The 15,112-nt window shown below is 41.7% G+C and overlaps 1 protein-coding gene across 4 annotated transcripts in view; it reads right to left on the minus strand.

Annotated features, from left to right (window-relative positions):
• The window catches only part of ARID1B (AT-rich interaction domain 1B), a 703,333-nt gene that overhangs the window by 30,348 nt on the left and 657,873 nt on the right, over positions 1 to 15,112 (minus strand). For all 4 annotated transcript variants that reach the window (XM_068231874.1, XM_068231873.1, XM_068231875.1 and 1 more), the window contains 2 exons: positions 2,715 to 2,853; positions 2,348 to 2,514 (listed from right to left, as the gene is read on the minus strand). In XM_068231874.1, the coding sequence (XP_068087975.1) occupies positions 2,348 to 2,514; positions 2,715 to 2,853 (306 nt within the window). The remainder of the gene's footprint in view (positions 1 to 2,347; positions 2,515 to 2,714; positions 2,854 to 15,112) is intronic.

Below are 15,112 nucleotides of genomic sequence, written 5' to 3' on the forward strand. Positions count from 1 at the left end.
ACACTAACTGCAGACAGTGAAATGCTTGAACTAGTCATCTGATAACGTAAATGTGCCCATGTAGAGTTTGTTTTCAGCATATGTGAACATATGAAAATTTTTCTTCATTTGAAAACGACCTCCAACAGGCATTTCCTATAACTTTCTACCAGACTCTGGCAATAACTTAAGGACATTATCCCCACATCCTCCAATTTTTAGTATGCAGCTTTTGAGGTTTCATGCACAGCGCAATTCAGATCAATTCACACCATCTCAATGAAATCTAAGTCCAGGTTTTGACATTGCACAGCTAAACCCACTATTTTTTTATTTACATTCCTCGCTGGATTAAACCACAATTATTTTTAATTTTTATATATGCCTAGGGTAATTGTAATGTTTTATAGACCACTTTCAGCTCAATCATCAGACAGATGGTCGTCTCACATTTTCCTCAAGTACACTCTGATACAATGAAGGATTCATAGGATATTCAATGATGGTGAATTGCCCAGGTCCTGATGCAGCAAAGCAAACTCAAACTCTAACTTTGACATGACCATGGGTTACAATTGGCATTAGGCTTGTCTACTGAAGTGCTCTTCTTGGTTTTCACCTGATATTTCTTCTAGTACCATGGCTAAAAAAACCGAGATTTTTTTTTTTTATCTGCCCAGAGCATATTGTTTCTGGTTCTGGTCTCCACCTAATGTTCATGAGCAAATTGTAGTCTCTTATTGGTGTTCTGTCTGGACAGAAAGATTAATTACTTGCAGATCACCCACAAAGATGTAGTTCACGAAGCTTCTAAATTAATAAGACAGGTTTTTTAAAGATCTCCCCCAATGATCTCCTTATCATTTGCATCAGATCTGGTACATATTGTCTGCATATGTACTTCCTTTTTCAACATACAAAAGGATATATATATATATATATATATATATACATATATATATATACATACATACACACCGTATTTGCCACCGTATCAGGATGGATAGTGGCTGGATAGTGTAATGGTTAAGGGCTCTGCCTCTGACACAGGAGACCTGGGTTCAAATCTCGGCTCTTCCTGTTCAGTAAGCCGGCACCTATTTCAGTAAGGAGTTTCTTGGGCAAGTCTCCTTAACACTGCTACTGCCTACTGAGTGTGCTCTAGTGGCTGCCTCGTAAGCGCTTTGAGTCCGACAGGAGAAAGGCGCTATACAAATACTGCAAGTATTATTATTATTATCAGATGCTCCGGAATATAGGACACACCCAGGTTAAGAGAGCAAAAACCATGGAAAAAAATAAATAAATATATATATATATATATATATATATATATATATATATATATATATATGTATATACAGTGCTCTCCCCAGAATTTCTTTCCAGCTGGGTGGCATGAAATAGCAGCTGGGTGGGGCGAGATGAAAATGCAGGGCAACTCTGCTTACAGCATAGGAGGAGGTGAGAAGGTGAGCCAATGACAGCCGGGTGGTCACCAAATCTAGCCGGGGGTAGCACCCGGCTAAAAGAGCCTGGGGAGAACACTATATATATATATATATATATATATATATATATATATATATATATATATATATATATATATATATATATATATATACACATATATGTATATATATATATATACACATATATATATATATATATATATATATATATACACACATATATACACATATATATATATATATATATATATATATATATATATATATATATATATGTATGTATATGAATAAAGGTGGTCACTAATGATCCAATTTCTAGCGAAAAATTGCTCGGGCGATCAGAAATTCTGATCGGAAGTGAAATTGTTCACTACACCATCAACGAACCAATCTTTGCTTCCTATCAATCACAGCCAACAAGAAAATCCAAATTTTGGTTAGACGAAAATTCAATCGGATGATTGTTTTTATAAACATTCGTAATCGATTGTGCCCATCAACAGAGATCATTTACAACCAATCCGATCAGAATTTCTAATTGCTCAAATGATTTTTTGCTAGAAATTGGATCGTTAGTGGCTACCTTAAGCAGGTTTACAAGTAAGGAAAGTGCTGAGTATGTATAGTACCTATCTACAGTCATTTATTTCATCAGATCACTGTAGACTACACCACTCTTTGTAAATGTAGCCAATACTGGAACAGTAGCAGACGTGGAAAATATTATACCATTTTTAGCATTCTTATTTACCATTTACCATATAGCATTCTTATTTATAATATCATTTTAGTAGATCACAACAGATGAACAGTAACTGAGATGGAGTGTACAGTGTAGCATTTCCAAAATAATTTGAGCAGTTATAAAGATTTAAACACCCCGAAAAAATACAAACCTTTTCTCATACTACTGAATGGATCTTTGTTGGGCTCATATGGCATCCGACCCATCATATCTGGCACATTCATTCCTTGTTGGTACGGAACATTTGAAGAAACTGAATTGTGCTTTGGAAAACCAGAATCTTCTGTGAAAGGATCCTGTACACTCATTGAACTGTTCCTGTCCAACAGAAAAAAAATTACACAAGTGTGCAAGAATGATGACTTCACAGATGAGAGCCCTAATGAGGATATATAAAAAACAAATGAAAAAAACTGTACAAACAACTACTCTACCTCAGAACATATGGCAATGGTAAATGTGAAACATTTGTGTCAGCTGAAAAAGGCCTAGTTTATAAAAGTAATAAAAACAAATACCTGCCACTTGGCATTGGCTGGACCTGACCATGTGGTGTTGATGCAGGGGTTGGAGGCTTCAAATCCCCAGGCATCTCTGCCATAGAATTGCTGCCAGTGGACTGAGGAGTATGTGGTCCTTGGAAAGATCCAGAATTTGCTACATGATTTAAAAAAAAAAAAAAAGTTTGTTTAAGAGGACATTTAATTGGTTAATGCTAATAATTCCCATAATGTATATAACCCAAGGAACATTCTCAAATTACCCTGATACAGTCAACTTGCTTCTCATCACTTTTTCATGATCTCTTTTTCATACCTGGCATGTTTCATTACTCTTTCAACATGTAGCAAGTAAAACAGTTCTAAATTTTGATGAGGAGGTCTTTAGGCCCAACATATTACCAACACAATTTGATGTTGAAAATGTTTCACGCAGAATAAGGCCAGAAAAGTGATGGGAAAACGTTTATTGCATCTGGGCCCTTAAAATTCAGATTGTAAATACCTAACATCAAATAAGATCAATGTTTCCAACTGCCATCATCATTATTTATACAGTCTTAAGTTAGATTTAACCGCTTCAGCCTACAGATGTTTTCACCTCAAGAATGGAAGCAATTTTCCCCTGTCAGCACTCCTCCCATTCATTTGCCATTAACTTTATCACTACTCATCATACGTAAATGATCTATATCTTGTTTTTTTCACCACAAATTAAGCTTTATGTGGATGATACTGGTTTTCAGTAATTACTTTATTTTCTATACATTTGTTATGCAAATCCCCCCCCCCCCCACACACACACACATAAAAAAAAAAACTTGAGAGGCGCCTATCTGCACGAGAATACTCCACCAGATAGGCTGAACTGGTTAAAGAAGCATATTTAAAAATAATAATATTTTCACAATGTACAACATGGCTTTGGCCCGTATTCATAGATATAAAATGAGAAACATTTCCAAGCACAGACCTCAGGAACAATTTGTTTGTGTAGAGGTAGAGCAGCAGCGCACATCCGCACAAGCCAGCTTTTATACAAAACTGTGTAAAATCACATAAAGCAATGGCACAGTCCACCATAGAGAGGGAGGGAACACAGCATACGCAGAGTTCAACCTATGGTACGTTTGGCTAGGCGGAGCAGTGCTTTTCAGCGCTGCTAGATTTGGGCGCAGCCGGTGCCACCTTAGACAATAATGGCAATCACTTTTACAGCGGCGCTCAGTGAGTAACGTCAGCTACATCAGAAGACGGAGCCGAAGTTGCTTAAAAAACACAATAATTCGGCCTCCAGCAATTGCTGGAAGCCAAATTATATAATTCATTATATCATATATTTCAAAAATTGCAGCTACAATGATCTTACTCAATACCTTTTATATCTTTAAAATAAAATGTGGCTACAGCGATCACATTAACCACTCAGTGGCTCCCCCAGGACTGCCTAACGCCGAAAATTGTCAAGTTCTGGAGGAGGAGATTGGCGGGGATCAAGCACAGGTGCATGTAAATCCCCACTTGAATGATGGATCGGAGCTCTGTCAACAGTCTGCCAGCGGCGATCGTCGCTGGCAGACTGTATACAGGAGAAACGGCCATTTATTTACTTTGTACAGCGCTGTGAACTATGGCAGCACTGTACTGGGGACAGCACTGTCACTTGGCTGTCCCCTGGAGTGGCTCTGAAAACACGATCACATCTCATGGGCTGATGTCTATGAGAGAGGAGCACCCTGATTGACCATCGGGGGCAGGGAGGGGATAGAAGAAAAAATATATAGTCAAATTTATTTTAAAAAATAGAACAAATAAATTAATAAAAAAAAGCCTGCAGCAGCAACCAGAAAGCTCTGTTGGTGGTCAGAAAAGGGTGGGAGAATCATTTGTGCTCTAAGTTGTATGGCTCTGCAGCGAGCTGTTAAAGCTGCAGAGCACTGAATTGTTAAAAATAGCCTGGTCACTAAGGGGTGTAAGCCTGTGGTCCTTAAGTGGTTAAATACCGGTTATATGCTTCTAAAAATTGCAGCTACTACAATCTCACTAAATACCATGTTTAACATTAGGCACCACCATGGGAGGTTAAGGTTAGGCACCATCATGGGGGGGGGGGGGTGTTAAGGCTAAGCACCACCATGGGGGATTACATTTAGGTATGGGGGGGTTAAGGAGTAACTGTAGTGCAAGAAAGTGTCCCCGTGGGGTACTAACCTTCGGGAGGTAGAAGCTTCTGGATACAACTGAAGCTTCCCTCTTCATCCTCCTTAGCAACCCCAATACAGCGCCAGCTACCCTGCAGGTTCACGAACGACTTCCACCGCTTGGACCCTGAACAGTGTGTGCCTCACACAGGTGCAGTAGCTGATTCGTGCTTGTGCTCCAGTGTAAATACCCGATCAGGTCCACTCTTCTGTGCAGGTACAGGCTTGCGCAGTAGAGCTGAGACGATCTGGCTAGGCTATTTCCGCTGTAGCCCAATCGGCATGCAGCTACTGCACCTGTGCGAGGAGTACTATGGTTTGGGAGTCCAAGCGGTGGAAGAGAATTGTGAAGGATGAGGGCGGAAGCCTCTTTAGAATCCAGAGGCTTCCCCCTCCTGAGTTGGGTACCCCCTAGGGCGTTTACTTTAACCACTTGAGGACCGCCCCCAGCCGATGGGCGGCGGCAAAGTCCGGGCCCAAACGACCGCAATACGCCCATCGGCGGGGGCGGCTGCGGGAGTGGCTATGCGGCGATCGCGTCATTCGTGACGTGATCAGCCGCCGGGGACTGGCTCCGCCCACCGCTCGTAGTAACCCGCCGGCCGTTCGGAAGCGCCGGCGGGTTACTAGCACCCGGATCGCCGCTGCACATATGTATAATAGGCTTTGTAATGTATACAAAGCCTATTATACTGGCTGCCTCCTGCCCTGGTGGTCCCAGTGTCCGAGGGACCACCAGGGCAGGCTGCAGCCACCCTAGTCTGCACCCAAGCACACTGATTTCCCCCCCCCTGCCCCCTGATCGCCCACAGCACCCCTCAGACCCCCCCCTGCCCACCCCCCAGACCACTGTTTGCACCCAGTCACCCCCCTAATCACCCATCAATCACTCCCTGTCACTATCTGTCAACGCTATTTTTTTTTTTATCCCCCCCCCTGCCCACTGCCCCCTCCTGATCACCCCCCACCCCTCAGATTCTCCCCAGACCCCCCCCCCAGACCCCCCCCCCCGTGTACTATATGCATCTATCCCCCCTGATCACCTGTCAATCACCTGTCAATCACCTGTCAATCACCCGTCAATCACCCGTCAATCACCCCCTGTCACTGCCACCCATCAATCAGCCCCTAACCTGCCCCTTGCGGGCAATCTGATCACCCCCCCACACCAATAGATCGCCCGCAGATCCGACATCAGATCACCTCCCAAATGCATTGTTTACATCTATTCTCTCCTCTAAACACCCACTAATTACCCATCAACCACCCCCTATCACCACCTGTCACTGTTACCCATCAGATTAGACCCTAATCTACCCCTTGCGGGCACCCAATCACCCGCCCACACGCTCAGATTGCCCTCAGACCCCCCCTTATCAATTCGCCAGTGCAATATTTACATCTGTTATTCCCTGTAATAACCCACTGATCACCTGTCAATCACCTATCAATCACCCCCTGTCACTGCCACCCATCAATCACCCCCTGTCACTGCCACCCATCAATCAGCCCCTAACCTGCCCCTTGCGGGCAATCTGATCACCCACCCACACCAATAGATCGCCCGCAGATCCGACATCAAATCACCTCCCAAGTGCAGTGTATACATCTCTTCTCTCCTCTAAACACCCACTAATTACCCATCAATCACCCCCTATCACCACCTGTCACTGTTACCCATCAGATTAGACCCTAATCTGCCCCTTGCGGGCACCCAATCACCCGCCCACACGCTCAGATTGCCCTCAGACCCCCCCCTTATCAATTCGCCAGTGCAATATTTACATCTGTTATTCCCTGTAATAACCCACTGATCACCTGTCAATCACCTATCAATCACCCCCTGTCACTGCCACCCATCAATCACCCCCTGTCACTGCCACCCATCAATCAGCCCCTAACCTGCCCCTTGCGGGCAATCTGATCACCCACCGACACCAATAGATCGCCCGCAGATCCGACATCAGATCACCTCCCAAGTGCAGTGTTTACCTCTCTTCTCTCCTCTAAACACCCACTAATTACCCATCAATCACCCCCTATCACCACCTGTCACTGTTACCCATCAGATTAGACCCTAATCTGCCCCTTGCGGGCACCCAATCACCCGCCCACACGCTCAGATTGCCCTCAGACCCCCCCTTATCAATTCGCCAGTGCAATATTTACATCTGTTATTCCCTGTAATAACCCACTGATCACCTGTCAATCACCTATCAATCACCCCCTGTCACTGCCACCCATCAATCACCCCCTGTCACTGCCACCCATCAATCACCCCCTGTCACTGCCACCCATCAATCAGCCCCTAACCTGCCCCTTGCGGGCAATCTGATCACCCACCCACACCAATAGATCGCCCGCAGATCCGACATCAGATCACCTCCCAAGTGCAGTGTTTACATCTCTTCTCTCCTCTAAACACCCACTAATTACCCATCAATCACCCCCTATCACCACCTGTCACGGTTACCCATCAGATTAGACCCTAATCTGCCCCTTGCGGGCACCCAATCACCCGCCCACACCTCAGAACGTCCTCAGACCCCAGCCCTGATCACCTCGCTAGTGCATTGCTTGCATCTATTTCCCCCCTCTAATCACACCTTGAGACACCCATCAATCACCTCCTGTCACCCCCTAGCACACCTACCCATCAGATCAGGCCCTAATTTGCCCTGTGTGGGCTCCTGATCACTCGGCCAAACCCTCAGATCCCCCTCAGACCCCCTTCCGATCACCTCCCCAGTGCATTGATTGCATCTATTTTCCCCTCTAACCGCCCCCTGAGACACCCATCAATCACCTCCTGTCACCCCCCTAGCACTCCTATCCATCAGATCAGGCCCAAAACATCCTGTCATCTAAGAGGCCACCCTGCTTATGAAAGGTTCCACAAAATTTGCCCCCTCATAGACCACCTGTCATCAAAATTTGCAGATGCTTATACCCCTGAACAGTCATTTTGAGAAATTTGGTTTCCAGACTACTCACAGTTTTGGGCCCGTAAAATGCCAGGGCAGTATAGGAACCCCACAAGTGACCCCATTTTAGAAAGAAGACACCCCAAGGTATTCTGTTAGGTGTATGATGAGTTCATAGAAGATTTTATTTTTTGTCAAAAGTTAGCGGAAATTGGATTTTTATTGTTTTTTTCACAAAGTGTCATTTTTCACTAACTTGTGACAAAAAATAAAATCTTCTATGAACTCACCATACCCCTAACGGAATACCTTGGGGTGTCTTCTTTCTAAAATGGGGTCACTTGTGGGGTTCCTATACTGCCCTGGCATTTTAGGGGCCCTAAACCGTGAGGAGTAGTCTAGAAAACAAATGCCTCAAAATGACCTGTGAATAGGACGTTGGGCCCCTTAGCGCACCTAGGCTGCAAAAAAGTGTCACACATGTGGTATCGCCATACTCAGGAGAAGTAGTATAATGTGTTTTGTGGTGTATTTTTACACATACCCATGCTGGGTGGGAGAAATCTCTCTGTAAATGGACAATTGTGTGTAAAAAAAATCAAAAATGTGTCATTTACAGAGATATTTCTCCCACCCAGCATGGTTATATGTAAAAATACACCACAAAACACATTATACTACTTCTTCTGAGTACGGCGATACCACATGTGTGACACTTTTTTGCAGCCTAACTGTGCTAAGGGGCCCAAAGTCCAATGAGTACCTTTAGGATTTCACAGGTCATTTTGAGACATTTGGGTTCAAGACTACTCCTCACGGTTTAGGGCCCCTAAAATGCCAGGGCAGTATAGGAACCCCACAAGTGACCCCATTTTAGAAAGAAGACACCCAAGGTATTCTGTTAGGTGTATGATGAGTTCATAGAAGATTTAATTTTTTGTCACAAGTTAGCGGAAATTGATATGTATTGTTTTTTTTTTCACAAAGTGTCATTTTCCGCTAACTTGTGACAAAAAAAAAATCTTCTATGAACTCACCATACTCCTAACAGAATACCTTGGGGTGTCTTCTTTCTAAAATGGGGTCACTTGTGGGGTTCCTATACTGCCCTGGCATTTTAGGGGCCCTAAACCGTGAGCAGTAGTCTAGAATCCAAATGCCTCAAAATGACCTGTGAATAGGACGTTAGGCCCCTTAGCGCACCTAGGTTGCAAAAAAGTGTCACACATGTGGTATCGCCGTACTCAGAAGAAGTAGTATATTGTGTTTTGGGGTGTATTTTTACACATACCCATGCTGGGTGGGAGAAATCTCTCTGTAAATGGACAATTGTGTGTAAAAAAAATCAAACAATTGTCATTTACAGAGATATTTCTCCCACCCAGCATGGGTATGTGTAAAAATACACCCCAAAACACATTATACTACTTCTCCTGAGTACGGCGGTACCACATGTGTGGCACTTTTTTGCACCCTAAGTGCGCTAAGAGGCCCAAAGTCCAATGAGTACCTTTAGGATTTCACAGGTCATTTTGCGACATTTGGTTTCAAGACTACTCCTCACGGTTTAGGGCCCCTAAAATGCCAGGGCAGTATAGGAACCCCACAAATGACCCCATTTTAGAAAGAAGACACCCCAAGGTATTCCGTTAGGAGTATGGTGAGTTCATAGAAGATTTTATTTTTTTGTCACAAGTTAGCGGAAAATGACACTTTGTGAAAAAAAACAATTAAAATCAATTTCCGCTAACTTGTGACAAAAAAAAAAATCTTCTATGAACTCACCATCCTCCTAACGGAATACCTTGGGGTGTCTTCTTTCTAAAATGGGGTAATTTGTGGGGTTCCTATACTGTCCTGGCATTTTAGGGGCCCTAAACCGTGAGGAGTAGTCTTGAAACGAAATTTCTCAAAATGACCTGTGAAATCCTAAAGGTACTCATTGAACTTTGGGCCCCTTAGCGCAGTTAGGGTGCAAAAAAGTGCCACACATGTGATATCGCCGTACTCAGGAGAAGTAGTATAATGTGTTTTGGGGTGTATTTTTACACATACCCATGCTGAGTGGGAGAAATATCTCTATAAATAGACAATTGTGTGTAAAAAAAATTAAACAATTGTCATTTACGGAGATATTTCTCCCACCCAGCATGGGTATGTGTAAAAATACACCCCAAAACACATTATACTACTTCTCCTGAGTACGGCAATACCACATGTGTGGCACTTTTTTGCAGCCTAACTGCGCTAAGGGGCCAAAAGTCCAATGAGCATCTTTAGGCTTTACAGGGGTGCTTACAATTAGGCACCCCCCAAAATGCCAGGACAGTGAACACACCCCACAAATGACCCCATTTTGGAAAGTAGACACTTCAAGGTATTCAGAGAGGAGCATAGTGAGTCTGTGGCAGATTTCATTTTTTTTTGTCGCAAGTTAGAAGAAATGGAAACTTTTTTTTTTCTTTTTTTTGTCAGAAAGTGTCATTTTCCGCTAACTTGTGACAAAAAATAAAATCTTCTATGAACTCACCATGCCTCTCACTGAATACTTTGGGATGTCTTCTTTCCAAAATGGGGTCATTTGGGGGGTATTTGTACTATCCTGGAATTTTAGCCCCAGGTGCGCAGAAAAGTCAGAGATGCTTGAAAATGGGAAAATTATCTTTTGGCACCATAGTTTGTAAACGCTATAACTTTTACCCAATCCAATAAATATACACTGAATGTTTTTTTTTTATCAAAGACATGTAGCAGAATAACTTTCGCGCTCAAATGTATAGGAAATTTTACTTTATTTGAAAAATGTCAGCACAGCAAGTTAAAAAAGTCATTTTTTTGCCAAAATTCATGTCTTTTTTGATGAATATAATAAAAACTAAAACTCGCAGCAGCAATCAAATAGCAGCAAAAGAAAGCTGTATTAGTGACAAGAAAAGGAGGTAAAATTAATTTAGGTGGTAGGTTGTATGACCGAGCAATAAACCGTGAAAGCTGCAGTGGTCTGAATGGAGAAAAAGGCTCTGGTCCTTAAGGGGCGAAAAGACTGTGGTCCTGAAGTGGTTAAGGGTTAGGCACCACCATGGGGGGTTAAGGTTAGTTGTGGAAGGGGGGGATTAAGGTTAGGCACCACTATGGGGGGTAACTTTAGGCACCACCATGGAGGGTTAAGGTTAGGCATCAAGGGGGATTAATATTCAGTATAGGTTTAGGGTTATATTCTAGTAGCGGCTACATCCAGTGCCTTTTGTATACGGAATCACCTTAATTTGCAATGAAATATGGCATATATGGTATTGTTTTAACTGGGATGAGACTAATAATTGTTGGAAAAAATATTAACAAAAGAAAGCCTAAATTGTTCTGAAAAAAAGAAACATATTTGTATCACTTTGATGGCATAAGTAATAAAGTGTTATTGCTGTATCAATAGCAACACAGCCAAAACGACGAAATTGTCAGAACCCAGGAATGTGAAGTGTTTATGAAAATTGTTCAATAAAATAATAACAAAAAGTTCAACAAGCAATAATAATACTAATTACATTACTACTGTGCTATTATTATTGTTAGTAGTAATAATAAAGTGCAATCTCGTTTTAAAATAGTTTTTGATGTGTCGATATGGTCAAAAAATGTATTTATTTTATTAATATTGCTTTTTTAGTGCACTTTTTTGGTTTAATTCATGGGGATAAAAATGTGTACGCTTCGTTTGTCCTTACAAAATGATACCAAGATGGTGCAAATCCAGTAAAGTATGTAAAAACTGTAATTGGACAAACTACTTAATTGATGATGTTATTATTATTATTTCGTATTTATAGAGCGCTAACATCTTCTGCGGTGCTGTACAGAGTATATTGTCTTGTCACTTAAATGTCCCTCAGAGGGGCTCACAATTTAATTCCTACCATAGTCATATGTTTGTGTATGTATCGTGTAGTGTATGTATCGTAGCCTACGGCCAATTTTAGACAGAAGCAACTTATCTGTATGTTTTTGGGATGTGGGAGGAAACCGGAGGGCAGGAGGAAATCCATGCAGAAACTGGGCGAACATACAAACTCCATGTAGGCAGTGCCCTGACTGGGATTCAAACCGTGAACCCAGCACTGCAAGGCAGGAGTGCTAACCACTATGCCAGTGTTAGCCACTGTGCTGCCTAGGAAAGCAAAAAGAAGGCGCCACACTGAGTTGTACTGGTGGTAATAGTAATATCTATCATGAAGTCAGTAAGACACATCACACATTTTTGTGCTATAGCTCAATACTGTCTACAGTCCTCACAAAATGAAGTTTTGTTACCCAAAACTTGTGTAATCCAAGGAGCAATATGCAACATATTTATCCTACTTCCTTTGAAAAAAACAAAGAGTACATGCAATACTTTTTAAAATGACCTACATGTGTGCAGTCTAAAGAGCAGTATGGCTTTGTACTACCATAGCTGAATAAGGTACCCTGGCCTTGGAACCCACAAAGCTTCTCAATATCACTTTTCCTAAACACCAATGTGTATAAGGGAAAGGTCAAATAGGATTTTTTTTTACATATTTAATGGATTCAAAATCAGAATATTTTTGCACCTATTTGAAGGTGCAAAATTATTTTTTCATTATGCATTAATTGTGATTTTTACGGCTGCTTTCTTTTAGGGAATGTAAAGTAAACAATGGAAAGGTTATGACAGGTTAAGCACAGTGCATTTTTCTGCAGACAGACAACATGCTGGGAAGATAATTTACACAGCATGAACCTACTGGCCTAATTCTAGCTGAGGTGGAAAGATGGGGAGTGGTGAGAAGAAATTGTAAGCTAAAGACGTCACTGATTCAGCTATGAACAGAGGTCAGAGTGAGGACATCTTTGTTTACAAACGCAGGGAAGCCCATTCAACCTCTCCTCTCCCTACCCCCTCCCCACTTCCTCTCGGGATTCCCTATTGGCTTCTTGACAGAATCTGTGACATCACCTGGCAGCTAATAATAGAAGATTCAGCCAGACGCATGCCAGAAAAGATGGATGGGGTTGTGGCAGCAGGATTACTAATTATGACAGGCTTCTCAGCTCTCCTTAGAACCGAGTCTTTTTTCTCCCTCTTCCTTCTCTGAGAAATGTGCTTTTCTGATCCAGCATGCAACTGGCAAGATCTTCTAATATTCAGACACAGTTCAGGTTCAGGGAGAATGCAGAGACATCTGATTAGTACAAGAAGGAAGCTACAGTACAGACACAGACTGTGAATTGGGTTTATATGTTATTGAACGAAATTATTCTGATTTCTATATGCAATTTTCTTTGTGCTTGTCACAAAATAAAAACTTTTTAAAACTAAATTATTCCTAAGTATAACTCCAACTTTGCCCACAATGTTTATATAGCAATGAAAAATACAGATGTTTTCTACAAAGAACCATGAAGTGAGCAGCGAGGCTTATTTTACTTAATACCTTGTTAAAAAGAATAATAATTGGATGTGGTGCAGAGCCTCTATTGTTGAAGCGACCCTGTGGTGCTTCATTACATCCCTATCTGGCATTAAGGGTGTAGATTATTCTGTTTTACCCCATCTGTAGCACTTGCTGTTCTCACTAATGAGGTTCTGTTCAGCCTTGGTGTCAGTGTTTAATTGGCACTCCTGATTTTGGCACAAGCATAGCCAATCCAACACCTGACATGCCACTGCCTGGTGTTTGCCATACCCCTTTCACAAACACACACACACACACACACATATATATATATATATATATATATATATATATATATATATATATATATATATATATATATATCAGTGGGGCAGCAATTGACTACAGGATTATTTATTATTTTTGTGATAAATTATTTTAAGTGACCCTGAAACAAACCTGACCAGCATGAACGGAAAAGTAGCTCTTGGCGAAACAACTTAAGAGGTGCTCTGCTGATCTAAAAATCCCCCGAAAGTTCTTGACCTGAGAAAGTAGGAAGTTTATCCATAAAATGTGTTCCTCATTCAGTAAAAGAAAGGAGTTTTGAATCACGAAGATACCATTTATTGGCTAACTTAGGGATGAATAAACAGTGACCTTTTGGCTTATAAAAAGCCTTCGTCAGACAAGTCCGACAAAGGCTTTTTATAAGCCGAAAGCTCACTGTTTATTCAGCTCTAAGTAAGCCAATAAATGGTATTATCCTGATTCAAAACTCCTTGCTTTTACTGATGGCTAATACGGTAAGACCCTCTACAGCTTCTCATTCAGTAAACAAACACATTTCAGCCTACTAATAACACCACCACTTTTTTTCCTTTTAAGCAGATTTTAACATTATATTGTGGTACATCCTACTACAGTATTTCTCTGAAGTTTAGTATAGGGGACAGGTTTGTTTTCTCCATTTGCTGGATGTGTGCTTGCCTCTCAGGTAACCCGCTTTTGTGAATATCGAAAAGTACAATGTTCCTGTAGGCCCTCACACTCTTCAGCTGGGAGTCCCTGGACACAAGGAGACCACCACTCCCCAACAAATCCACCACAGTGCAGTAAGGAACAGGGCTCAACCAAATGTTGCATGTAGCTTCCATTAATGCCCACACCTGAAAAGAGGCATATCACCCCTAAACGTTGTGCCAGTGTTCTGCATGTTACTCTGCTTGTAAAGCAATAAAGAAAGCTAAGATGATATAAGCAATGTTTGTTTGAGTCCTGGTCCTTACTATGCTTTTGTAAATACCCAGTGTCCTGTATTTCCCTCTATTTGGTGTCTAGCTATTATTACACTAGTAGTGTCTCTTAGCCTTGTTTATTTCATTTTTGAGATACTGCAGTGATCAGTATCAACAGAGCATGTGATGATAAACTACATTATTATTATGAATTTATAAAGCACTAACATTGTCTGCATTGTTTCAGAGAACACTTAATGTCCCTAAAGGTGCTCAAAATAGTGTGGTTTGAGAGGTGAGAGGAAACCAGAGTGTCTGGAGGAAACACACACACACAGCAAAAATGTTAAACTTCATGCAGATGGTGTTTTCATTGGAAACTGAACCTTGGACTCTGACACTGCAAGACAAGAGTGTTATCTATTTAACTAACAGGCTACCCAAGGTTAGCATACAACAGCCAAGCAGCTGGCATTGTTTAAAAGGAAATACGAATAGCAGCCTCTAGATCTCTGTGACTACAGCGTCACTTTAAGCCATGAAGAACTACCAGAATATGTCTTCGTAGATAAAATAAACCAAAAATAATTCTGAAGCTTCTACTGGAGGACTCAATTCCTGTTAGCCCAAGATCTATTCTTG

This window comes from Hyperolius riggenbachi, chromosome 4 (genome assembly GCF_040937935.1).
Source record: "Hyperolius riggenbachi isolate aHypRig1 chromosome 4, aHypRig1.pri, whole genome shotgun sequence".
In the NCBI taxonomy this organism is placed as follows: domain Eukaryota; kingdom Metazoa; phylum Chordata; class Amphibia; order Anura; family Hyperoliidae; genus Hyperolius; species Hyperolius riggenbachi.